The 26,552-nt window shown below is 46.9% G+C and overlaps 1 protein-coding gene across 3 annotated transcripts in view; it reads left to right on the top strand.

The window, feature by feature from the left end:
• LOC137341773 (golgin subfamily B member 1-like) overlaps positions 1-26,552 on the top strand; it is a 66,199-nt gene that overhangs the window by 19,959 nt on the left and 19,688 nt on the right. For all 3 annotated transcript variants that reach the window (XM_068005266.1, XM_068005267.1, XM_068005265.1), the window contains exons 8-15: positions 2,685-2,970; positions 8,181-8,293; positions 10,939-11,053; positions 12,184-12,266; positions 13,616-13,700; positions 15,808-15,884; positions 16,260-21,565; positions 23,602-25,549. In XM_068005266.1, the coding sequence (XP_067861367.1) occupies positions 2,685-2,970; positions 8,181-8,293; positions 10,939-11,053; positions 12,184-12,266; positions 13,616-13,700; positions 15,808-15,884; positions 16,260-21,565; positions 23,602-25,549 (8,013 nt within the window). The remainder of the gene's footprint in view (positions 1-2,684; positions 2,971-8,180; positions 8,294-10,938; positions 11,054-12,183; positions 12,267-13,615; positions 13,701-15,807; positions 15,885-16,259; positions 21,566-23,601; positions 25,550-26,552) is intronic.

Genomic DNA, 26,552 nt, shown 5'->3' with positions numbered 1-26,552 from the left:
GGTAGAGGTTGCGGGTTTGGGAGGTGCTGTTGAAGAAGCCTTGGCGAGTTGCTGCAGTGCATCCTGTGGATGGTACACACTGCAGCCACGCTGCGCCAGTGATGAAGGGAGTGAATGTTTAGGGTGGTGGATGGGGTGCCAATCAAGCGGGCTGCTTTGTCCTGGATGGTGTCGAGCTTTTTCAGTGTTGTTGGAGCTGCACTCATCCAGGCAAGTGGAGAGTATTCCATCACACTCCTGACTTGTGCTTTGTAGATGGTGGAAAGGCTTTGGGGAGTCAGGAGGTGAGCCACTCGCTGCAGAATACCCAGCCTCTGACCTGCTCTTGTAGCCACAGTATTTATATGGCTGGTCCAGTTAAGTTTCTGGTCAATGGTGACCCCCAGGATGTTGATGGTGGGGGATTCGGCGATGGTAATGCCATTGAATGTCAAGGGTAGGTGGTTAGACTCTCTCTTGTTGGAGATGGTCATTGCCTGGTACTTGTCTGGTGCGAATGTTACTTGCCACTTATGAGCCCAAGCCTGGATGTTGTCCAGGTCTTGCTGCAGCGGGCTCGGACTGCTTCATTATTTGAGGGGTTGCGAATGGAACTGAACACTGTGCATTCAATAGCGAACATTCCCATTTCTGACCTTATGATGGAGGGAAGGTCATTGATGAAGCAGCTGAAGATGGTTGGGCCTAGGACACTGCCCTGAGGAACTCCTGCAGCAATGTCCTAGGGCTGAGATGATTGGCCTCCAACAACCACTACCATCTTCCTTTGTGCTAGGTATGACTCCAGCCACTGGAGAGTTTTCCCCCTGATTCCCATTGACTTCAATTTTACTAGGGCTCCTTGGTGCCACACTCGGTCAAATGCTGCCTTGATGTTAAGGGCAGTCACTCTCACCTCACATCTGGAATTCAGCTCTTTTGTCCATGTTTGGACCAAGGCTGTAATGAGGTCTGGAGCCGAGTGGTCCTGGCGGAACCCAAACTGAGCATTGGTGAGCAGGTTATTGGTGAGTAAGTGCCGCTTGATAGCACTGTCAACGACACCTTCCATCACTTTGCTGATGATTGAGAGTAGACTGATGGGGCGGTAATTGGATTGGATTTGTCCTGCTTTTTGTGGACAGGACATACCTGGGCAATTTTCCACGTTGTCGGGTAGATGCCGGTGTTGTAGCCGTACTGGAACAGCTTGGCTCGCGGTGCAGCTAGTTCTGGAGCACAAGACTTCAGCACTACAGCCGGGATGTTGTCGGGGCCCATAGCCTTTGCTGTATCCAGTGCACTCAGCCGTTTCTTGATATCACGTGGAGTGAATCGAATTGGTTGAAGACTGGCTTCTGTGATCGTGGGGATATCGGGAGGAGGCCGAGATGGATCATCCACTCGGCATTTCTGGCTGAAGATGGTTGCAAACGCTTCAGCCTTGTCTTTTGCACTCACGTGCTGGACCCTGCCATTCTTGAGGATGGGGATGTTTACAGAGCCTCCTCCTCCCGTTAGTTGTTTAATTGTCCACCACCATTCACGACTGGATGTGGCAGGACTGCAGAGCTTTGATCTGATCTGTTGGTTGTGGAATCGCTTAGCTTTGTCTATAGCATGTTGCTTCCGCTGTTTAGCATGCATGTAGTCCTGAGTTGTAGCTTCACCAGGTTGCACCTCATTTTTCGGTATGCCTGGTGCTGCTCCTGGCCTGCTCTTCTACACTCCTCATTGAACCAGGGTTGATCCCCTGGCTTGTTGGTAATGGTAGAGTGAGGAATATGCCGGGCCATGAGGTTACAGATTGTGCTGGAATACAATTCTGCTGCTGCTGATGGCCCACAGCGCCTCATGGATGCCCAGTTTTGAGCTGCTAGATCTGTTCTGAATCTATCCCATTTAGCACGGTGGTAGTGCCACACAACACGTTGGAAGGTGTCCTCAGTGCGAAGACGGGCCTTCGTCTCCACTAGGACTGTGCGGTGGTCACTTCTACCAATACTGTCATGGACAGATGCGTTTGCGACACGTAGATTGGTGAGGACGAGGTCAAGTAGGTTTTTCCTTCGTGTTGGTTCGCTCACCACCTGCCACAGGCCCAGTCTGGCAGCTATGCCCTTCAGGACTCGGCCAGCTCGGTCAGTAGTGGTGCTACCGAGCCACTCTTGGTGATGGTCGTTTAAGTCCCCCACCCAGAGTACATTCTGTGCTCTTGCTACCCTCAGTGCTGGAGTCACATATAGGCCAGACCAGTTAAGGGCAGCAGGTTTCCCTCGCTAAAGGACATTAGTGAACCTGTTGGGTTTTTACGACAATCTAACAGTTTCACGGTCACTTTTACTGATGCCAGCCTTTTCTTTTCAAACTCTTTTTTAAGTTGAATTTAAATTCTCAAACTGCCCTGTTGGGATTTGAACTCCCGTTTTCTGGATTATTAGTCTGGACCATTGTGTCATGTCTGGGTCTGTTGTGGACTCATTGATAGAGACTGATTGCTATAATTAGTCAACAACTCCATTATCATTGTATCATGAGACTGCCCGGATGATAGAAGGCGAGCAAGATGGACTCTGGTCTTTTATCGTCTTGCAATTCCCACGTTCCTGTGAGTCAGCGCCTGCAGCAGTGGGGAGAGAAGTGATATTCTTGTCTGGAGTTTCTAAAGCAACCGTTGAATATCTTACCTGGTTTTCTTTCTCCAGACCCTCGCTGAAAAGCTGCAACAGGCTGAGGCGGACAATGCTACTTTGCAAGCTGCACTTGAATCGGAGAAACTGTCAGCTGAGACACAGCTGAGGGAGGTGACTGAGAAACACGAGACGGAGTTAGCGGAGAAGGATTCCGCCATCACACAGCTGCAGCAGGCTCTGCAGGCTGCACAGTCATCCTGTAATGATCTGACAGCACAAAGCCAGCAGCTGCAGAGTGCGATGGAAGACCGAGAGATAACGTGCAAAATGCTGGCCGATGAAATAAAAGAGTTGCAAGGTGAGGAAGCCAAGTTCTCAAGGAAAGTCATGGCTACAATTTCAAGTCTTCATTGAGTTATTTTCTCATTCAATAGTCCAATTGAGGTTCTCGTGATCTTTCCTATAATCTCCCCTTACAGTGATGCTTCCCCTGAGGATCAGCAATAACCCTATTTGCGATCATTTGTTTCCTCGATTAAGCATGGTCTTGCACTACATTACTGCACTCCCTTTGGTGTGGTGCTTTTTAAGCACAGACCTGATTTTACAGGCTAAACACATGTTTAATTAATTGCAAATAAATATATTATGAACCAGATAAGTTTGAAAACAGTACAAGTAAAGTCTATTAACATATACGCATTGACAGAAGTCTGAAATTGGTCTACGTAAGAACTTCATAGGCTTTGAAAGACAAAGCCCTGGTTACTGACCAAACAAATTCAGTTGTTTCTGTCTTTTGGTCATTTGGTATCGGTGTAACACTGTATCAGATCACCTTCCTTCAAACAACTAGTCCAGCATAAATCTTCAGGCGATTAATCACCAGAAATCCATAAAAGATGCTTAACACAAACAAACCCCCTTTTCAGGCACCCAATGTCAGCATCGAGCACTCCCAGGACATAGGAACAGGAGTAGGCCATTCAGCCCCTCAAGCCCACTCCGCCATTTGATAAGATCATGGCTGATCTGTGATCTAACTCCATATACCTGTCTTCGGCCCATATCCCTTAATATCTTTGGTTGGCAAACATTAACCATTAACAGATTTGCCCAGTTTACCGTGGACAGTCTCTGTCTCATCCCATTGAAGTCGGCCTTACCCAAGTCTAGAATCTTAGCAGCTGACTCACTTTTTTCCCTTTCAAACACTACCTTGAACTCGATCATGTTATGAACACTTTTGGATAGATGTTCATGCACAGTTAAGCTGTTAATTAAATCTGGTTCATTACTCATTACTAAATCTAGTATGGCTTGCCCCCTTGTTGCCTCTAGGACATACTGCTGTAGAAAACTATCCCGGACACACTCAAGAAATTCACTACCTTTTTGACAGTTGCTAGTCTGTTTTTCCCAATCTGTGTGAAGGTTAAACTCCCCCATTAAGACCATAGGAACAGGAGTAGGCCATTCAGCCCCTCGTGCCTGCTCTGCCATTTGATAAGATCATGGCTGATCTGTGATCTAACTCCATATACCTGCCTTTGGCCCATATCCCTTAATACCTTTGGTTGCCAAAAAGCTATCTATCTCAGATTTAAATTTAGCAATTGAGCTAGTATCAATTGCCATTTGCGGAAGAGAGTTCCAAACTTCTACCACCCTTTGTGTGTAGAAATGTTTTCTAATCTCGCTCCTGAAAGGTCTGGCTCTAATTTTTAGACTGTGCCCCCTACTCCTAAAATCCCCAATCAGCGGAAATAGTTTCTCTCTATCCACCCTCTCTGTTCCCCTTAATATCTTATAAACTTCGATCAGATCACCCCTTAACCTTCAAAACTCCAGAGAATACAACCCCAATTTGTGTAATCTCTCCTCGTAAGTTAACCCTTGAAGTCCGGGTATCATTCCAGTAAACCTACACTGCACTCCCTCCAAGGCCAATATGTCCTTCCGAAGGTGCGGTGCCCAGAACTGCTCATAGTACTCCAGGTGCGGTCTAACCAGGGTTTTGTATAGCTGCAGCATAACTTCTGCCCCCTTGTACTCTAGTCCTCTAGATATAAAGGCCAGCATTCTATTTGCCTTCTTGATTATTTTCTGCACCTGTTCATGACACTTCAATGATCTATGTACCTGAACCCCTAAATCCCTTTGGACTGTTTTTAACTTTTTACCATTTAGAAAGTACCCTGTTCTATCCTTTTTTGATCCAAAGTGGATGACCTCACATTTGTCTACATTGAATTCCATTTGCCACAGTTTTGCCCATTCACCTAATCTATCAATATCCCTTTGTTACATGCTTGTCTAATCTCTGCATTTATACAATCTAACACTTCAGAGCAGCTGCCAGGGGTCCTATATACAACTCCCACTATAGTCTTAGATCCTTTCCTATTTCTCAATTCAACCCATAAGGTCTCTGTTGGCTGCTTACCTCTCGTTATATCCTCCTTTATCATTGAAGTGATTTCATCTCTAATCATTAAGGCTACTCCTCCCCCTCTTCCATTTTCCCTATCTCTCCTGTAGACCTTATAACCTGGTATATTTAGTTCCCAATCCTGACCATCCTGCAGCCATGTCTCAGTAATAGCTATCAGGTCATACCCTCCAATTTGAATTTGAACCTGTAGTTCATTTAATTCATTCCTTATACTCCGTGCATTTGTATATAGAACTCTTAGTTAGGCCACACACCCTAGCCTGACCTTCAGCTTTGATGCTGGGTTAATTGCTTTACACCTTCTAGTTTTCACTTTATCTGTAGTGCCTAAAGTACAATTTCTTTCTGCTGCTCTATGCTTTTCCCTTTCACTTGTTCTTGAACAACTATTTATACTATTTGCAGTGTAAATTTCCCCTGGGTCTTCCCCTCTCGCTGCTTTCAACTTTACTCTCTTCTGACTTCCCGCTCAGGTTCCCATCCCCCTGCCACTCTAGTTTAAACCTTCCCCAACAGCAGTAGCAAACCCCCCTGTGAGGATATTAGTCCCGGATCTGTTGAGGTGCAACCCGTCCGGCTTGTACAGGGCAGGTACAGCATGGTTTTTTTTTTATTCGTTCATGGGATGTGGGCATCGCTGGCGAGGCCAGCATTTATTGCCCATCCCTAATTGCCCTTGAGAAGGTGGTGGTCAGCCGCCTTCTTGAACCGCTGCAGTCCGTGTGGTGAAGGTTCTCCCACAGTGCTGTTAGGAAGGGAGTTCCAGGATTTTGACGCAGCGACGATGAAGGAACAGCGATATATTTCCAAGTCGGGATGGTGTGTGACTTGGAGGGGAATGTGCAGGTGGTGTTGTTCCCATGTACCTGCTGCTCTTGTCCTTCTAGGTGGTCGAGGTCGCGGGTTAGATACAGAGTAAAGCTCCCTCTTCACTGTCCCATCAAACACTCCCAGGGCAGGTACAGCACGGGTTAGATACAGAGTAAAGCTCCCTCTTCACTGTCCCATCAAACACTCCCAGGGCAGGTACAGCACGGGTTAGATACAGAGTAAAGCTCCCTCTACACTGTCCCATCAAACACTCCCAGGGCAGGTACAGCACGGGTTAGATACAGAGTAAAGCTCCCTCTTCACTGTCCCATCAAACACTCTCAGGGCAGGTACAGCACGGGTTAGATACAGAGTAAAGCTCCCTCTACACTGTCCCATCAAACACTCCCAGGGCAGGTACAGCACGGGTTAGATACAGAGTAAAGCTCCCTCTTCACTGTCCCATCAAACACTCCCAGGGCAGGTACAGCACGGGTTAGATACAGAGTAAAGCTCCCTCTACACTGCCCTAACCGTGTACTTCTTTCTTAACTTCAGGAGAGCACCATTTTCCCGCACCGGCCGTCCATTGGCCTCTGGCTGTCAGATTGTAAGTTGAGAGGCAACTATTGTTGAATTAAGGGCAGTTTGTGCTGTTCATTCAGGTCCACTGGAAACTGAATTGAAATTGATGAACTCAGTTCATGTAGGACCCTAACAGCTAACAGATGGAGAAGAAAGGCCAGTGTCTAACCCAGTGTACCACCAAGCATGGAATACAAAAGCCTATAGATTGGAGGAGGACAAGCAACAGAGGGAGTTGAGTTTGAAGTGAAAGAATGAATTAGATTGCGAGGCGATGTAATGGGTCTTGAGATGGGTCGACGATATTGGAACCCAAAGACTTGGCTGACAATTTACCTCCGTGCCTGGCTGCTGCTTTCTGCTTGTTATTGAAATGGAGTGATTTTCAGACCCTCAGCAATTATTTTTCAGGAAAAAAAATCAGTTTATTCCCTATGCTTATTCTGATGTTGAAGATTCCATTAATATTTGAAGATCCCTTTAATATTAAGTAATCTATGGGTAAATATATCATCACTGGGCCTGGGAATGTCCCCCGTTCTACCTTTGGCCTGTGCTGATGGGCAACGGGTGGGGTGGGTGGGGGGCTACAATTGGCCTCAGCTGCTCTGGCCTAGAGAGAGGTAGGGGGAGGGGGCAGGAAGTCAGACTCGGTTCTCACTTCTGATCATTATCTGGTGGGCGTAGGGTGGCCGCAGGATTGGGCGTTGGGTGGCCGCAGGATTGGGCGTAGGGTGGCCGCAGGATTGGGCGTAGGGTGGCCGCAGGATTGGGCGTAGGGTGGCCGCAGGATTGGGCGTAGGGTGGCCGCAGGATTGGGCGTAGGGTGGCCGCAGGATTGGGCGTAGGGTGGCCGCAGGATTGGGCGTAGGGTGGCCGCAGGATTGGGCGTTGGGTGGCCGCAGGATTGGGCGTTGGGTGGCCGCAGGATTGGGCGTTGGGTGGCCGCAGGATTGGGCGTTGGGTGGCCGCAGGATTGGGCGTTGGGTGGAACTGGCTGCTGACCCTCGTTGTCTAGGCTTGAACAGACACTTGCCCCCAGGTAACAGAAGCCACTGAACCGTGCCCCAGCACCAGTCACAAGATAGATACAAGCGAGGAAGACCATTCATTCTTCTAAAATCTTCCAATCTGACATACCTTATAGTCCTTTCTTTGCTGGGTCAAAATCCTGGACCTCCCTACCAAACAGCACTGTGGGAGAACCTTCACCACACGGACTGCAGCGGTTCAAGAAGGCGGCTCACCACCACCTTCTCAAGGGCAATTAGGGATGGGCAATAAATGCCGGCCTTACCAGCGACGCCCAAGAATGAATAATAAAAAAAACCCTCTCCGTCTTGATGTCCTGCATGATGGACCTTGGCCCTTCATCTAGGTCATACATTAATAAAAAAAAACTTTCTGTTCAATGTTTCTGGGGTTCTGTTGCCACTCTCTACTCACAAGTCTGTTGCATGTGTTGACCGCGCTGCTTGAAGTGGAATTTCCTGATGATAGCCCTGAATTCGTGTTTCATTTGTTTGAACTTGTGTCCTCTGGTATCACGGTTTAATTTGAACTCCTGCTCCAGATTTTCTTTCCATCCTTTTAACAATCTGAGAAATCTCTGAGGCCCCCCCCCCCGCACCTCTCAGTCACCTTTTTGGAAGACAGCCCCTTTAGGAGAAAATAGGAAGAAATAAAATAGAGAGAAACTTCTTTTTTCTTTCCTGCAGATGGACTGAAGAAGGTTGAAGAAAGTGAGCACTCGGAAGCTGAACTAACATCGCAAAGGGAGACCTCTTCTATCAGAGTCCAGGAGCTTGAAAAGAAAGTCCAGTCTCTGCAGGTCAGAGAACTATTTCCAGGGATGAGGGACTTCAATTATGTGGAGAGACTGGAGAAACTGGGGTTATTCTCCTTAGAGCAGAGAAGGTTAAGGGGAGATTTGATAGAGGTGTTCAAAATCATGAGGGGTTTTGAGAGAGTAAATAAGGAGAAACTGTTTCCAGTGGCAGGAGGGTCGGTAACCAGAGGACACAGATTTAAGGTAATTGACAAAAGAACCAGAGGGGGAGATGAGAATTTTTTTTATGCAGCGAGTTGTTCTGATCTGGAATGCGCTGCCTGAAAGGGCGGTGGAAGCAGATTCAATAATAACTTTCAAAAGGGAATTGGATAAATACATGAAGGGGAAAAATTTGCAGGGCTCTGGGGAAAGGGCAGGGGAATGGGACTTTCTAAGAGCCGGTACAGGCACGTCGGGCCGAATGGCCCCCTGTGCTGTAAGGTTCTATTTAGGGAAGGGGAATGGATGAGGAGAAAGGATTTGAATTGAAACAAAGTAGATTTCATTGAATGATGGTAAAGATGGGAGATCAACTGGTCATTATATATCAAATATATAATATCAATAACGAGAGAAGGCCCTCTTGGGGGGGGGGGGGGTTAACCTAATCTTTGCTGGCGTGGTTTGTGATGTCTTGGAGTCTCCCTCCCCTCTTGCAGTGGTTTCCTCCCCATATTCACCCAGTTGTCTCCTCTCCTAAAGGCCCTGACGTTCAATAAAGTAACGGTTCCACCGCACTGGCTGCCCTCTGGTACCTCGCCCGCTCTTTGTGTGTGAGCCTAGATTATGTGTGTGGGCAGGCTGTTTGACCATGTGAAGCATCACAGCTGAGCATGGTCCTGGCCTCACCTAACATCCACATATGCTCCTTGCAGCAGGGCTCAGTGGATAAGCAGTCAGGGATGGGAACCCAGGGGCGATGAGGTCAACTGAGACCAGTTAATCCAGGACAGACCGGGGATAGAAGCTCGGGGGCTCTGCTATGTAAATCAATACCTCACCCTGACATGCTTTTGGGAGCTGTTGGATTACAGCATTTTAACTCATCTGAAAGTTACACATTGTCCTCTCTACAGTTTACAGGTATTGATGCTTTATTTGATCTCCCCTGTTCTTGTGTCTCTCTGTGCTATGTCTCGGCACACTGTTGGGATTAATGCAGCACACATTCACCATCCCCTAGAGCATTAAGTAAAATAATGAAGGTGCAAAATAACATTGAGACTTATATCACCGCAGCTCAGCAGCTATTTCAAGACTGAGATTAAGCCTTAAGCAGCTTGGGTTGTAAACTGCCTCTGTGCCACTTCTAATATCCCAGTTAGGTATTAGTCTAATTTAAGCAGTTGGATTTCACTTGTTGTTGATGCTTGTTCCCAGCCGTTTCTAACTGCAGAGTGAACCACCAGGTGCTTACAGTGCAGTAATCCAGCGGCCTCCTGAGACCAGGGACGGCTCAAACTATACATTCTGTTGCCGGTAACATTTTTATTTGCGTGTAGTACATCTGCCTTCGTTTCCTCCAGCCTCGACTTCTCCAAATCCCTTCTTTAGTTGAAGCTAACCCACTGTAAAACACTTTGTGTTGTGAAAGACTCGTCGATCAAGTTAGTGTTTCACAGGTAACGGGGCAGCCTGTTGGATTCTAGACTCTCAAATTGTCACTCGGAGTCTGGTAAAGAGGACCCCTGTTAAGGTAGACATCCCAGATAATTCAACTTGCATTGAAACAATCTGATGAAACAGTCAAACTGTTGTCCCGACAGGAGACTGTCAACAAAGAACCTACATACTCGCTAAAGATGGGGATTTTTCCACCTTCCCCAATAAAGAGAAACATCAGACAATCTCTCCCAGAGCACAGTCACAAAGGTTAAAGTTGCTATAACACTGGCAAGCTACCTACCTATCTACATTACAAATCTTACAGCTGCACGCACTTTGTGCCAAATTTTTCCATAATAAATTCCTGTCTCCACATTTAGAATGGAAACGGCTCCTGTAAACTTGTTCCACCCTCCTGCCAGAGGTGCTGCTGTAGCGCCCCAGTTTCGCGTCTCCCAGCTCCTCAGCCAGTGCTGTGGAGAAACTCTTCTACTCTAACCACCCCGACTTCCCAGATCATCAATAATAACAGAGCTTCAAAGTATTATATAAAATTGGGGACTGAATTACCTCTGCATGCCCTGATCTAATTATCCCCTGCTCTCTGACCCACGTCTCCTAAAGAATACACTTGTCTGTGCCTTCCAGTGTGCACCGCCACAAGAGATCGATTGTATATTATTAAAAATCTTATGTATTTGTGCATTTTCTGTTATCATAATTTCTGGTCAGATTTTTAAGTAACAATGAAACTGCTGGTGTAAATATTCAGAATGAAAATACTGTATGTAAACAGTTGCCTGTAATGGTGCAGTTTCAGGCTCTGGTCAGTAGATGGTGCAATGAGGCCAGTTTCTGAAGTCTCTCACACAACGCTGTTGCCATCTTGTATATGAAAAGAAACTTATATTTGTCACCTGACCGTGGGCAATTTACTAGATGCCATTTAAAAAAAAAATCATTATGTAGAGATTCTTATGATCTGAAACAGGACACATCCAGTAATTTGTGTTTTATTTCTTGCCTCTCCCTCCATCCAGATTGCTGCTGAGGAACAGGAGGTGACATCGCAGAACAGATTGGCGGAGCTGGAGGAGGAGAAGGGAAGCTTGCTGTGGAGGATAATGGACTATGAGGAGGTTAAGACTGAAAATGGTAAATGGGGTTGTAGTTTTAGAAAGGAGTTGTAGATTCTTAAACCTCCCCCCACCCAACAATTTGCTCCCCATCTCTCCTGAAGGCAATGACTCTTGCTGGGATAAAGTTCCACGGCTACTGTCTGCTCTCGGGTATCTAACCCAAGCTACCATTTCTCGATGAGCATCAGAAGGCTATTACAGCCGAGGGTGGGGTCATCGGTATGAAGTTCGAGTTTGTCCTCACCCAAAGTCCATACGCAGATTCCGACAGCAGTATTCTGTAGTGGCAGAAGCAGGAAACCTCACTGATTTTTCCTCTCTGTTGCCTGGGTTACTGCCCAATTATGGTGTTCCCTAAAAAGAAGGAATTGCTGTTCAAAAGCAAAATACCGCGGATGCTGGAAATCTGAAATAAAAACAGAAAATGTTGGAAATACTCAGCAAGTCAGGCAGAATCTGTGGGGAAAGAAACGGAGTTAACGTTTCGTCAGAACTGGAAGAAGTTGAAGATTAAACAGTTTTTAAGTAAGTACAGAGCCAGGCAAAGGGGGGAGGGAGAGGAGGGAAGAACAAAAGGGAAGGTCTCTGATACGGTGGAGAGCAAGAGTGATTTAAAAGATAAAAGCAATAAGGCAGGGAGGGTGGTAATTTCTGTTCATGTCACAACCACACTACATCCCAAAGAGCTTTGCAGCGACTGAATTACTTTTTTAAAGTGCAGTCACCATTGTTATGTAAACAAACATGACAGCTAATTTGTGCACAGCAGGATCCCACAAACAGATGGATGACCATTTATTCTGTATTTTGCTGGTGTTGTTTGAGGGAGGCGTTTTGCTAGAACACCAGGAGAGTGCCATGGGATCTTTCACATTCAGCAGAGTAATAGGAGACAGTTTTGGTGTATGTGTTCTTCCCTCTCACCCAAAGGAATACTGCAGGCTGACCTTTGCACCTGCAGTTGTGTGGGGGAGGGGGGGGTCTACCCTCTGTTTATGCAGGATTATAAATCCCTGGGTAGACAGGAATAGCTGACACTTTGCTGTATCTATTTGTTGCTATGGGATGATCGGATGTGGAGGCGAAGAGAAGAGTCACTAGAAGCAGAATTCAAAACTGAAGATTTCCTCGTTTGTGTTTCAACAGAACATCTGCGAGCCAGGATCGAGGAACTGGAGCAACAGAGAGAGACTGTGGCATTGGCTGTGGACACTCGGGGGTGCATTCAGGTACGGACATGAGACCAACTGCTTATTGCATCATCTGGGCCTGACCCATGACTTCAATGGTACAGACAGTGCGATGGGCAGTTGGGTGAACTGTCTGCACCGTCAGGAGGTGACACAGGTAACTCAAGGTTCTCCCAGACAGATCGGGAGACTTGGAAAGAAAGAACTTGCATTTATACAGAGCCGTTGGAAACCTCAGGACATCCTGAAGCGCCCCACAGCCAGTGCAGTACTTTTGAAGTGTTGTAATGTAGAGAAACGCAGCAGCCAATTTGCGCACAGCTGTGAGATAAATTACCAGATAATCATTTTTTTAATGATGCCAGTTGAGGGTTAAATATTGGCCAGGACGCTGAGAGAACGCCTCTGCTCTCTTCAAATAGTGCAGTAGTCTAACCACCTCCCCTTGACATTCAACGGCATTACCATCGCCGAATCCCCCACCATCAACATCCTGGGGGTCACCATTGACCAGAAACTTAACTGGACCAGCCATATAAATACTGTGGCTACGAGAGCAGGTCAGAGGCTGGGTATTCTGCGGCGAGTGACTCACCTCCTGACTCCCCAAAGCCTTTCCACCATCTACAAGGCACAAGTCAGGAGTGTGATGGAATACTCTCCACTTGCCTGGATGAGTGCAGCTCCAACAACACTCAAGAAGCTCGACACCATCCAAGATAAAGCAGCCCGCTTGATTGGCACCCCATCCACCACCCTAAACATTCACTCCCTTCACCACCGGCGCACTGTGGCTGCAGTGTGCACCATCCACAGGATGCACTGCAGCAACTCGCCAAGGCTTCTTCGACAGCACCTCCCAATCCCGCGACCTCTACCACCTAGAAGGACAAGGGCAGCAGGCGCATGGGAACAACACCACCTGCATGTTCCCCTCCAAGTCACACACCATCCCGACTTGGAAATATATCGCCGTTCCTTCATTGTCGCTGGGTCAAAATCCTGGAACTCCCTTCCTAACAGCACTGTGGGAGAACCGTCACCACACGGACTGCAGCGGTTCAAGAAGGCGGCTCACCACCACCTTCTCGAGGGCAATTAGGGATGGGCAATAAATGCCGGCCTTGCCAGCGACGCCCACATCCCGTGAACGAATAAAAAAAAAGTAGGATCTCCTTCCTCACCCAGTGCAGTACAATGAGCCCATTTGCAGTGCCATTTAGCACAGACCAAGAATGATGGACCTTCCTGGTCTGATTAGCTGAGCACCACACTGGCCATTACATTTTACTCAGTGAGTTGAGGGAAGTTATTTTTCTTTTCTTGTTGAATCTCTACAAAAGCATTGATGTTAAGTATGGCTTGTGCTTCTTTTCTTCTCTCTTTAGGCTGGAGACACCAGCAGCAAATTATTGGACATCACAGTACAGGACCACACTGCCCAACCTGGAGACATATCACCTGGGGTCTCAGGTAATGATGGTGGTTGGACGAGATTGGAGAAGTTATTAGCTGTGTTTGAAGAAGAAGGAAGGTAGCTATGGATAGGAAACATCACAGAGCATCATTTCCATATGCACTTCCCCTCTGAGTCTCCCTTCAGGCATTTTTACAAGTGCAAAACAATCTTTAAAAAGAAACCAGTCATTGACATGGAGCCCAAAATTTACACCAGTTCCAACTGCCCTCCGCAATTTATAAGATGCTAAAATGAGCCGGATTTACCCATTTGGAGCAGTGACCTAAAAGGGACGGGCCAGGGAACGTAGGAACAGGAGTTGGTCATTCAGCTCCTCGAGCCTGTTCCACCAGGGTAGCAGCTAAACACCAAACCCATGCTCCAGACCCCAGACAGGGTGCGGGAGATCTGCTGGTATCAGTATAAAATCAGGTGTTACTTTATTTCATTGTTGGGAATCCTAGCTGGCCATCCAGAACTGTGATCTTACTTTATAGGTCCTGAGGGAGATTCCTTGTTTAAAATTCACTAACTCTGGGCTCCCCCAGTCATGTGGAGTGTTTGATGGGACAGTGTAGAGTGAGCTTTACTCTATATCTAACCCATGCTGTACCTGTACCTGGGAGTGTTTGATGGGACAGTGTAGAGGGAGCTTTACTCTGTATCTAACCCGTGCTGTACCTGCCCTGGGAGTGTTTGACGGGACAGTGTAGAGGGAGCTTTACTCTGTATCTAACCCATGCTGTACCTGCCCTGGGAGTGTTTGACGGGACAGTGTAGAGGGAGCTTTACTCTGTATCTAACCCATGCTGTACCTGCCCTGGGAGTGTTTGATGGGACAGTGTAGAGGGAGCTTTACTCTGTATCTAACCCATGCTGTACCTGCCCTGGGAGTGTTTGACGGGACAGTGTAGAGGGAGCTTTACTCTGTATCTAACCCATGCTGATGTTTGATGGGACAGTGTAAAGGTGTTCCATTTCTCAGGATTAATATCCCTCACTTTGAGGAATACAAAACAATATTTTTGAAAAGATTGGGAAAACATGTCGAGCAGGATATGCTCAGCAGGCCTGTCTGCATCTGAAAGAAAAGGAAAAGGGTAAAAGGTTTGAGTGAGACCAGTCATCAGAGCATCCTGACACCTCATTAAATTGTGTTTGTTTTTACATGTTGGGCGTGGTGTAGAGGAGAATCATGGACCAGAGGGATTGTGAGAGTGGACAGGAGAGACTGGAATAATCTCTGAGATGGTTCACCTGACCTCTATGTATTAATAGGTTTAATTGAAGTGAACTGAAATAGCTCCCTGGCTCAGCAGATTAGTTAATCTTGAAATAACAGAAGCATTAGCCCGTTGCCTGTACAGAGACAGGATTAGAATAGGTTTAATTTAGCCACTGACACAGTGATCCTTTCCCCTGCAGTTAATGTGCTCCTCCTCTTCTCTTCCCCCTGCTCTTTGAAAAAGAAAAATTCAAAAAATGTCAGTAAAGATCCCACATTCCCACTGGAGAAGGCAGAGATGCACACACCCTGAGCAAGGAAGGTTAGAGTCCGGTTTAACCCTTTCCCTATGTCCCCTCTCAATATCTTCCATGATGTTAAACTGAGGTCCCATCTGCCCTCTAAGGTGGACGTAAAAGATCCCACGGTCACAACTTCGAAGAGGAGCAGGGGAATTCTCTGCGCTCCTGTGCCCCTCTGCCCAACCCAAAATTGGGTCGAGCCATTTTTCAGGCGGCCAACATGGCCCTTAGGTCCCTTAAATATGCAAATGAGGGGCCTAACACCTGTTTTAGATCCCTCACAGACAGATGTTGGGCCTGCCCCTTGCAGACAGATGTTGGGCCTGCCCCGCTCAGGATTTGCAAGCGGCTACTGCAGCCTAGGCACGGCCAACAACTAACGATGATGTTGTGCCTTTGGGGTGCAGTGAGTGGTGAGGCTGGCAGTGCCCATTAGTGGGTGGAGATCAGAGAGGCAGGATCTTTCTGCTGCAGGCAGTATCTAACAGTCACAAATGTCCCAGTGGAAGTTGGAAAGTGTGTGTAAAAGTGTCTGAAGTCAGAGAGAAAGGTAGATTATAACTAATGGACAGAATGTTTGACTTTGATTTGCAGGTCAGACAGACAAAATGGAGAATCTTCAGGAAGTCTGTGAACTGGAACAAAAAGCAGCACAACTGGTGGAGGTTCAGGTACGGAGACTCTCACTGTAACTCTCCCGATCTTAGCCTCGTCCCGTAAAGGCCTTCCAATGGACTGCACATTTCCCTCATGGTGCCTGCACTCATACAGCCTGTTCAATTAAAGTCATTTTGTGCTCTCAAAAAAATTGGAATCATCCAGTAATTTAAATGAAAGACCTTTGGTCTGTAAGTAACGTCATGCGGAGGTGGGACAGGCTTGGCGGACCTGCCGGTCTTTTTCCTGTCCTTTCCCGTACTCTCGTAAACTGAGTGTGGTTAAACCACGTGTGACCCGTGTATGATTTAACTCTGGGCACGTGTTAAATTTCCCAGTTCCCCATGGTGCAGCAATTACTGAGCATCTGTTTATTGTTTTTAATCTAGTACGGTGAAGCTGAGGCCAAGGAGTGCAGTGAGATCTGCTCCTTACAGAGGGTGATCTCTGAGAAAGATGAAGAGCTTGCTGCTGTCACACACCAACTGGCAGAAGCCCAAAGGGATATATCGAGGCAGAGTCAGCAGCTGGAGGACAGGCTGGGGTCGGTACCTTCAGAAGATGGGGCTGGCTCCCTAATACAGATGGTGGAAGGAAACCAATTTCTGCCTTTGGAACAGAAGGTCATGTCAGCAGTAGATAAGAATTTTAATCTGTGGGTAGAGCAGAAGGAAGGAACGACGTCCATCACGCTGATGGATGAAAGGACTAGTTCAGGTGCTGAAATGGAGAGTACCATTGTTTCACTACAAATGGAAGGGAAGACTACCTCTGTCGTACAAGTAGAGCAAAGGAGTACAACAGTTGTCCATCTGGAAGGGAGCACCTACTCTACCACAGAGACATACTGGTCTGGGGAGCCCCTGGAACATAGTTCCACCTCACAGGGAGGACTAGAGATGGTCTCAGGAGAAGAGCACGGTGGTGGGATTACAAGAGGTGTTCATGAGCTTCATGCGGTTCAGTGCGAAGGGTTTGAGAAACTACAAGCTCGCATACAGGAACTTGAAAAGAACCTGGAAGAAGTGAAGGTCTTGTACAGCGGGCAGCTGGAGGAGAAACAAGAGGAGCTTAAGAGCTTAGATCAGGTAGTTTTGGATTATGGGAAAGAGGCAGAAAAGGCAAAGGAAACCATTAGCAATCTGAGTGTAGAAAAGGATCAGCTTCTCGATCAGATTCAGCGATACGATGAAGAATTGTCTTTACTGTCTCAACTGAAAGAGAAACTGAGGAAAGCAGAGGAAGATACAGTCGATGCAGAGAAGAGGCGACTCTTGCTTTTGGAGAACACGAGTATGCAGAGCGGCTTGTTGGAAGAACAACTTCAGAGTGCGGAAAACGAATCCAGATCAAAAGACATGAAAATTGAAGCTATGCAGCAGGAGATGGACATCATCCAGCATCGGGCCTCTAAGCAGGAGGCTCTGGCTAAAGCTTTGAGAGAGCAAATACAAGAGACAGAAGAAGCAACCTTGAACTTGAAGCAGCTCTTAGAAGATGATAGGGCTAGAGTGGAGGAGCTTGTGCAAAAGCTGTCCTCCAAGGAGCAGGAATTGACGAGGGTGCAGCAGAGTCTGTTTGAAAAAACAAGCAAAGTTCAACACCTTCAGACAAGTCTGTCAGAAAGGGACAGGGAAATGGCTGAAGTCACCATGAGCATGTCTGAGAAAATGGTGGCGTTGAACGAAGACAAATTTTCACTAGGAAACGAAGTAAAGCGGTTGAAGGAGCAGCTGTCATCACTGGACGAAGACAGTGAAGACCAGGGGAAACCCACTGATGGGTGCACGCAGCCCACTCAGGAGAAAGAACGGATGGATCTCCCGCAAAATGGTTCTATTGGGTTTGAGGTGTTGTTGAAGGAGAAGGAAGATTTGGAGAAACAAGTGGAAAACCTGAAAAAGGAGAACGAGCAGATAAAAAGAAAGCTGCAGGCTGCTTTGATAAAGAGGAAGCAGCTCTTAAAGCAAGTCGAGGAAATGAAGCAGGTAGCACAGCATAAAGACCTTCAAACAGGGGAAACCTCCCCACTGGGGGACGGAGCCGGGCGTAGCGACCTGGTATCTGCAGAGCAGGGGGGGTCACCTGAAGGAGCACAAACCCAGGATGCACAAACTGGTGACCTGATTAGGGCACTTTCTGAAAAAGAAACAGATTTGCAGAATGTTAACAGAACTCTGCAAGATCAAGAAGCTACGGTTGGTCATCTTCAGAATTCGGTAGAAGATCTGAGACAAAAGCTGCAGGAAAAAACGGACCTCGTGAATTCTCTGGAAGCTGATCTATTGGCCAAGCAGTTGGCCATTCAACAGTTAACGTCGCAGCATGGGGTGCGAAAGAAAGGTGTTGACCATGAGGATACTGAAGTAGATTCTGGAGAGAATGTGGCTGAGCCCGTTGCCACAATGGAAGATAAGAAAACTGAACTTGAATCTAAGCTCTCCACTCTGGAGCGAGAGAAAGACCAGCTGCAGAAGAAACTCGAGGAAGCTGTGACTTTGCGCAAGGACACGATCAAAAAAGCACAGGAAAAAAACAAATATCACAGGGAGCAAGTGAAACAACAGAAAGAAGAATATAACATCTTGCTGGAGAATTTTAATGAGCAAAGTCAGGAGAAAGCAAGCATCTGTGAGGAGCTTGCAAAAGTGAAAGAGCTGCTCCACCGAATGGAAGAGAAACCTACTGCAGCCATAGTGCAAGCAGACTCTTCAAAAACTGAACTGGTTGAGACACTCGTAGACATATCTGAACCAAGAGGTGAAGATCTTTTGGTGGCACAGTTAAGAGAAGAGCTGCAGAAGGTGCGTGACGAGAAGGATGACCTTGAATTAAAACTGCAGCATTTGGCAGATCTTGAACAGAGAACACGGGAAGAATCTGCAGAGTCTCGGGATCGAATCTCTGAGCTGCAGGATACCCACCACGTAGAGAGGGAGGAATTACTTAAAGAAGTTGACCTTCTGAGGAAAAGATATCAAGACACAGAAGCACATGCAGAAGACCTCAAATTAGCTTTAGAGGCAGCCAGGGCTGAAATTTCTGCCTCTGAACATGTAGCCACATTAAACAAGGAGTATGAAGAGTTAAAGGCTATTTTGTATAAAAAGGATGAAGAATTAGAACATTTCCATATTCAGTTGAAGGAAAAAGATGCACTCCTCGAAAACCTGCAACAAAAGATATCTGATAAGGAAGACCTTGTCAAAGCCTTGCACACTCGAATGGAAGAGCAAGCCAAAGAGTTCGAAGAACAGAGCAAACGTCTCCAAACTGAGATCCTGGAAACTCATCAGAAGCAAGAAGAAGATATTGAAGAGGCCAAGTCCAGACAGCAGGTGCAGAGAAAGCTACAAGCTGCCCTCATCTCACGTAAAGAAACTTTGAAGGCAAACAAATCGCTGAAGGAAGAGCTGGCTAGTGTAACACAATCGAAAGAAGAATTAAGTAGCAAGGTGGGAGAAATGGAGAAAGCCACTGAAGACCTGAGGCAGGACAAAGACGACTTACTGGCAAAATTGTTGAATCTTCAGGAAGATAAGGAAAAATTAATCGCGGAAGTAGATAAGTCACTGGCTGAAAACCAGAATCTCACAGCTTCCTGCGAGAGCCTGAAGCTTGTCATTGAAGGTATTACACAGGAAAAAGGAAGCTTACAGCAGGAGACTGAATTCTTGAAAGAAGAACGAGTCGCAGAAAACTCAGAGTGGCAACGCAAACACACAGACCTACAGCGGGAATATGAAACCCTCCTACAGTCCTACGAGAACGTCAGCGGTGAGACTGAAAGGATGCGCCGAGTACTGGAGGTTGCCAAGCAGGAGAAGCAGGAGCTGTTCAGTAAGATTCGAGACACCGAGGCTCAGAAACTAGAAGTAGAAAAACAACTTCAGGAGGTTGTCCAGGAGCAGGGGGGGATGAAAGAGAAAATGAGGAAGTTTGCTAAATCGAAGCAGCAGAAAATTATGGAGCTCGAAGAAGAAATTGAGAGGCTTCAGTCAGAACAGCAGCCTGAAACAAGAAGCCAGTTTAAGGCATCTGAATCCTCTGATTCAGCAGAAGGGCAGCTTCAAGAAGAGCTGCAGAAAGCCAAGAGGGCAACTGAAGAGGTGACAAATGAACTTGAGACATTAAAAGCTCAAAGGGATTCCTTGGACCTGGAGACCAATGCATTGAGACTGCAGCTGAAGGACATGACCGAAAAGCTGGAAAAAGAATTGGAGAAAAATCAAAGCAGAGTCGTTCAAGAACAGGAAGTTAAGATGCAAGAAACAATTGTTGCATCCCGTGCAGTCGAAGTTAAACAAGAATTCGCCAACAAATTGTATTCTTCTGTAGAGTCAAGTGCAACCCATGCCTCTCCTGAGGGTGCACAAGAGGTCTCTGATCACAGTTTCCGTGATGAAATTACTAGATGCAGACAAGAACTGTCACAGCTGACGGAAAAACTGACACAGGTGGAAAATGACAAACAAATGATAGAGGAAGAAAGGCACGAATTGAAGAAAACGAGCCAACTTTTAAAAAGTGAGAAAGACAACTTAAAAGAACAACTGGTTGAAAAGCAGGACGAATTCAAACTGGTGCACAAATCAGTCTCTGAGCTAGAGCTGGATAACAACCAGATGAAGCAAAAAATAGAAGTAATAAAGAAGGAGAAAGTAGCTGCAGAGTCGGATAAAGATGACCTGGAAGAGCGACTGATGAACCAGTTGGCCGAGCTGAATGGTAGCATCGCCGATTACCAGCAGGAATCAAAAGACTACTGCAACAAGGTCTCACATCTAGAACTAACTGTGAAAAACAATCAGAAACAGATGGACGAGCTGGAAGAAGAGGTGAGGCAGCTCAAGAGGGAGAAAGCAGAAGCTGCAGTCAAGATGCAAAAGGACTTTGAGCAAAAAGTGAAGTCTATGCAAAGGGGGAAAGAGGGGAGTAAAATCCACAACAAAGAATTGCAGGAGCTGCTTAAGGAAAAACAGCAAGAGGTCAAGCAGCTGCAGAAAGATTGCATCCGGTACCAGGAGAAGATCAGTGATCTGGAAAAGACCATCAAGGCGCTGGAATTTGTTCAGCAAGAGACCCAGAAGAGTTTGGACGCTACGAGGACGGAAACGGCAGCAAAAATTGAGGATTGCAAGAATGCTCAGGCAGAGGTCTTTTCCTGTAAAGTCCGACTCGATGATGCCCAAAGTGAGGCAGCTAGGATCCTAGCAGACAACCTGAAACTGAAAGAAGATCTCCAGACCAATGCAGAAAAGGCCAGACAGCAAACCAGAGACACGGAGGAAGAGCAGAAGAGAAGACTTGACCTGGAAAAAGATGAACATAGAAAGCAGCTAAGAAATGTGCAAGAGAAAGTGGAAAGTTTGGAGCGTGAGAAGGATCATGCTGAAGACTCTATCAATGTGCTGAAAGACATGTTGGAAAAGAAGAAAGAAGAAACCAACCAGATTCAGGCCAACTTCATTGAAAATTTGGCCAAGTTGGCGGCCTTCACTCGCAGTATGTCCTCTTTACAGAATGACCGGGATAGAATCATCGACGAGTCCAAGAAATGGGAAGTCAGGTTTAACGATTCAATATTGAAGAAAGAGGAAGAGATCAGGGACAAGGAAGACAACTGCAACAAGCTGAAGGACGAGCTGAGGCAGGCCTCCATTCACAGCGAGGAACGGGAAATCAAGCTTTCCAGGTAAAGTGAAGAGGTTTTGGGGGTAATTCTCTGGGATCGTCCTACCGTTGGGGAGCCTCACCCTCTAGCTGTGCACATCGGAAAATCGCGGGCGGACTGCCCATGGTTTCCCAATATGTACGGCTGGCAAGCAAGGCTCCTCAGAAGATTGTCCCTTTTATTCCTTCATTTAGATGGCCTCCAAAAGAGAACTGGATAAGTACTTGAAAGGAAAAAATTTACGGGGATAGGGCAGGGGAGTGGGACTAGCTGGATTGATCTTGCATAGAGCCGGCGCGGACTTGATGGGCCGAATGGCCTCCTTCCGTGCTATAACCTTTCTATGATTCTATGATCAAATACAAAGAGCCCAGGCCAGCCACTTCCCCAAAGGCAGGGACGATAGGAGCCTCAGCTACTGCCCGTCTTCTCATCCTCCTACAGGTTTTTCAAATTCAATCGTTTCTTGATTTCCCTCATTATCACTCCTACTAGCCTAAACATCCACTCCCTCCACCACCGTGGCTGCAGTGTGTACCATCTACAGGATGCACTGCAGCAACTCACCAGGTCTTCTTCGGCAACACCTCCCAAACCCGCGACCTCCACCACCTAGAAGGACAAGGGCAGCAGGTGCATGGGAACAACACCACCTGCACGTTCCCCTCCAAGTAACACACCATCCCGACTTGGAAATATATCTCCGTTCATGGTCGCTGGGTCAAAATCCTGGAACTCCCGACCTAACAGCACTGTGGGAGAACCTTCACCACACGGACTGCAGCGGTTCAAGAAGAAGTCCCACCACCACCTTCTCAAGGGGCAACTAGAGATGGGCAATAAATGCCGGCCTCGCCAGTGACTCCCACACCCCGAGAATATTAAAAAAAAAAGTATTTCAGTCTTGGTGGTGTCCTGTATGATGGACCTTGGCCCTTCATCTAGGTTATAGGAATATACAGAACTGGCCAGTCCTCATGTTTAGGAACTCTTTTACCCCTCTATCGAATCTTCTATCAGGCCCTTGGCCAATTATTCAGGTCCCTTAATTATCTCTCCTATTCTTTTCAGCTTTGGTGGTGACCTACACTATGGACCTTGGTCCTTCACCTAAATGTCTTCAATAAAAGTAAATCACGCCAGAGAGGAGCACAATAGGAAATATAGGAATAGGAATAGGAAATCACCTATGAATGTATTTCTATTTTTGGTGAGAACTACCCATTTTGAAAAGCTCAGTTCTTGGTGCAGTTAGTTGAGAGAATAGTGGGTCAAAGCCAGGTGTGACCAGCTACATGAATAGAAGTTTACTTTACTTGAAACAGAATTTTTTTTTTTAATAAGTTAGTTGATTGTTTCTGACCACCTCAGACAGTTGGGAGAGTCAACAAGGAGATTGGCTGCTTCTCCACAGCGAAGAAGATGGGGTAGGAGGTGGTCACTGTGGGCTGACTTGTAGTTGGTAGTTTATAGAGTGCTGATGGTAGGGCCCATGAGTAAGTGACCCGTCCATTCGGTTATGAATCAATCCTACAGGATACGTGGAGACCGAGGAGCAGGCGAGGAGAATAAGAGCGAGTCTCTCACTCAACAAGAAGGGCACAGTAAGGTCTTTCTATGTCAGAATTACTCTGATTCAATTGGATTGAAATCGGTGGGGTTTTTTTGGATGTGTAATCTGAACCCAACTTAACATAGTCATCAAATGATTCCCCTCAAAGCAGAAATCAGATTTTGTTTATTTAACTCATGTTTCATAAATTCTCAGATTCCACAGTTGTTACTAAAGATTTTCTTTTTCCACCTGAAAATTAACCGAATTGCCAACCCTGAGAATATTCTGGAACCTCACACGTCTCATGGTTCTTTGCACCTCCTCAGCTGCACTTGGGGCAAATGGCATCGTCTCAGTCCATATTTCCTTCCATTCTCGTGACATGGAAGGGAGGGTTTGAGGCAAATAGAACTGGATTTGTTAGAACAGTGATTTGTAAAGTTGTGCTGGGGATATCTAAGATAGCTTTGCTGCCCTGCATTAATATTGTGGATCTTTCCAGGTTGGAGCGCAGTGAGCAGGAATGGGAATCAAAGTTCAAGTCTGAAGTGGAAAATCACAGGCAGATGACGAAAAGAGTCGAGGACGAAAACAGACAACTTTTTTCAAAATTGGAAGAATTCCAGAAGCTCTACGAGGATTCTCAGAACAAGCTACTGAAGCTAACGGAAGAAGCAAAGAGTCTGAGAGAACAGATCGCTGATTTGCACAGCTCCTTGGAGAATCTTGAGACGACCAAAGGTGAGCTGCAGAAAAACCTGCAGCAGCGAGAGGCAGAGGTGCAAAGTTACCTGCTGACCTGTGAGCAGCTTCAGTCCGACCTCCAGAGCTTCAAGGCTTTAACGGAGCAGCTGCATGAAGAGACCGGAGAAAAGGAGGAGAAGATTGTCGCACTCCTGGCAGCTAAAGAGGAGGCTGTTGCCAACGCCATTGGTGAAGCCCAGCAGCAGCATGCAGAAGAAATCAGGCACTGGGAGAGTAGGGTTAAAGGGATCGAGGAGGAGAAATCCAAGGGAGAGCAAGCCTCCAGAAAGCTGCAGAGGGAAACTGAAGATCTGGATGAAAAGCTGAAGAGAACTGAAGAGGAGCTAAAGCAGCACAAGATAAGGCTGGAATCTTTTACAAAGTCCATGGCCTCCCTCCAGAATGACCGGGAGAGAGTGCTGAGTGAGTACAAACAGCTCGAGCAAAAGCACATTGAGGTGATTGTAGAAAAAGATCAACTGATTCAGGAGGCTGCCACTGAGAACAACAAACTGAAGAATGAATTCAGGAGCCAGCAAGGGCAGATGGACGATTTGAACTCTGAAAACGCCAAACTCAACGCACAGCTCGTGCGATACAGGGAGGACCTGAACCAGGTGATTTCAATGAAGGATTCCCAGCACAAACAGTTCCTGAAAACTCAGCTCGAGAGAATCAAAGCACTGGAGAACGAGAAATCTGATGTGGAGAGACGGTTAAAAGAAGTAGAGAACGGTTCAGAAGAGCTCAGTCAAGAAAACAAAGCTCTAAAGGAAGAGAAGCAGAATCAGAATGAACAATTACAGTTAGCAGAGAAAACTACTGGCGAGCTGAAGGAAGAAGTGGAAAGATTGACAATTGGTGGGCCTGTTCGGGTGCTTCAGGGACAGTTGGATGAGAAGACAGTGGAGGTGGAAAAACTGACCAGCTGTCTCTCCTCCATGCAGGAAAAGGTGGCTGGGCTCGAGGGGGAGGTGGTCACAGTTGAGGAGGAAACCGCCCAAAAGCTCCGTGCAGCTGAAGCCAAGTACGAGAAGGAACTCGGGAATCTGCAGCATAACGCTGGCATCATGAGAAACGAAACGGAAACGGCGGGGGAGAGAGTGGCTGAACTGGCGAGGGACCTCATGGAGACCGAACAGAGATTGCGGGGAACGATTGAAGAGATTGAGCAACTCAAGGGGCAGAACCTGTCCTTCGGGAAAGCCATGAGTTCCTTGCAAGACAACCGGGACCACCTCCTGGTGCAACTTGAGGAGCTACAGAGCAAATACACACTCGACTTAGAGGTGGAGAAGAGCAGGAGTGAAGGTTTGTACCATGAACTAACCCAGTCTAAAACCAGTTGCCACGAGCTGGTGCAGGAGAAGGACCGTCTGTCCTCAGAGTTGGCAGCTTCGAAGAGCAGCACCATTGAAGACAGCCTGCTGGCCCGCATTGATGAACTGAGCAAGCAGCTTTCGTCCAAACAACAGGATGTGCAGGACTTGACCATGGAACTAGACAGCTCAGCCAATCAGCTAAAAGCGTTCTCCAAGACTGTGACCACCCTACAGGACGAGAGGGACAGACTGATGGGTGAAGTGGCCGAAAGCAAAAAGGTTCATGAGGTTAAGCTGGGTTCTGCATCGACCTCTTCAAAGCCAGCTGAGGTGCAGAGTCTGAGAAACGCTCTATCTTCACTGCAGAATGACCGCGATAGACTGGTAACTATGGTTTCTCTTACTCTCGGCTTTACCTGTAGACTTCCCCTCGTGGCTTGAAACAATTTTTTTGTAGATTCTGCTTTTTCATTGAGCCTCTCTGCTGCCTCTCATCCAGAATTCTGCTGCCCGTATCCTAACTCGCACCAAGTCCCGTTCACCCATCATCCCTGTGCCTGCTGACCTACATTGGCTCCCAATCCAGGAACGTCTCCCTATCTCTGTAACCTCCTCCAGCCCTACAACTCTCCCAGAACTCCGCGCTCCTCCAATTCTGGCCTCTTGTGCATCCCCGATTTCCATCACTCCACCATTGGCTGTCTAGGCTCTGAGCTCTGGAATTCCCTCCCTAAACCCTTGCACCTTGCAACCACTCTCTCCTCCTTTAAGACCCTCCTTAAAACCGAGCCTTTGGTCAGGTCACCTGTCCTAATACCTCTTTTGGCTCGGTGTCAAATTTTGTTTGATAATCGCCCCCGTGAGGCACTTTGGGAATGTTTTACTACAGTAAAGGCGCTATATAAATGCAAGTTGTCATTATTGCTGAGGGATAAATTATCCGTTGATTGGAAAGGGAGCGGTTAGCCCAGCACACGGTGACCGTGACTGGGTCATATCACTGGGCTGGTTCAGGTTCCCCTGCTATGTTCAAGGTATCATTGAGAAACATATTTAAACCCCCTAATTTTCATATTACGTCCATTTGTCAAACAACGAACTTCGGTGTGCTGTGATTCTGGAGCAGAGGGCACATCAGCCCTTCCATGCTGGTGGGCAGTACGGGCGGACAGTGCTCCTTCAGTCCCGTGTCATTTGCAGAGGGTGAATAGAGTTCCATGGGGAGGGGGGGAAGCTGCTAATGGGGTATGTCAGCTCCTTTTAACATTAAACTTTGTGAAGACATTTGTAAGCATTTGTTAGTTACTTTAAATTATTTTTTAAAAATTTGTACTCAAGATGTGGGCGACACTGGCAAGGCTGGTCATTTATTGCCCATCCCTAGTTG

The sequence above is a fragment of the Heptranchias perlo genome, chromosome 24 (genome assembly GCF_035084215.1).
Source record: "Heptranchias perlo isolate sHepPer1 chromosome 24, sHepPer1.hap1, whole genome shotgun sequence".
In the NCBI taxonomy this organism is placed as follows: Eukaryota; Metazoa; Chordata; class Chondrichthyes; order Hexanchiformes; family Hexanchidae; genus Heptranchias; species Heptranchias perlo.
This window is presented reverse-complemented; position numbering and strand designations above follow the sequence as displayed.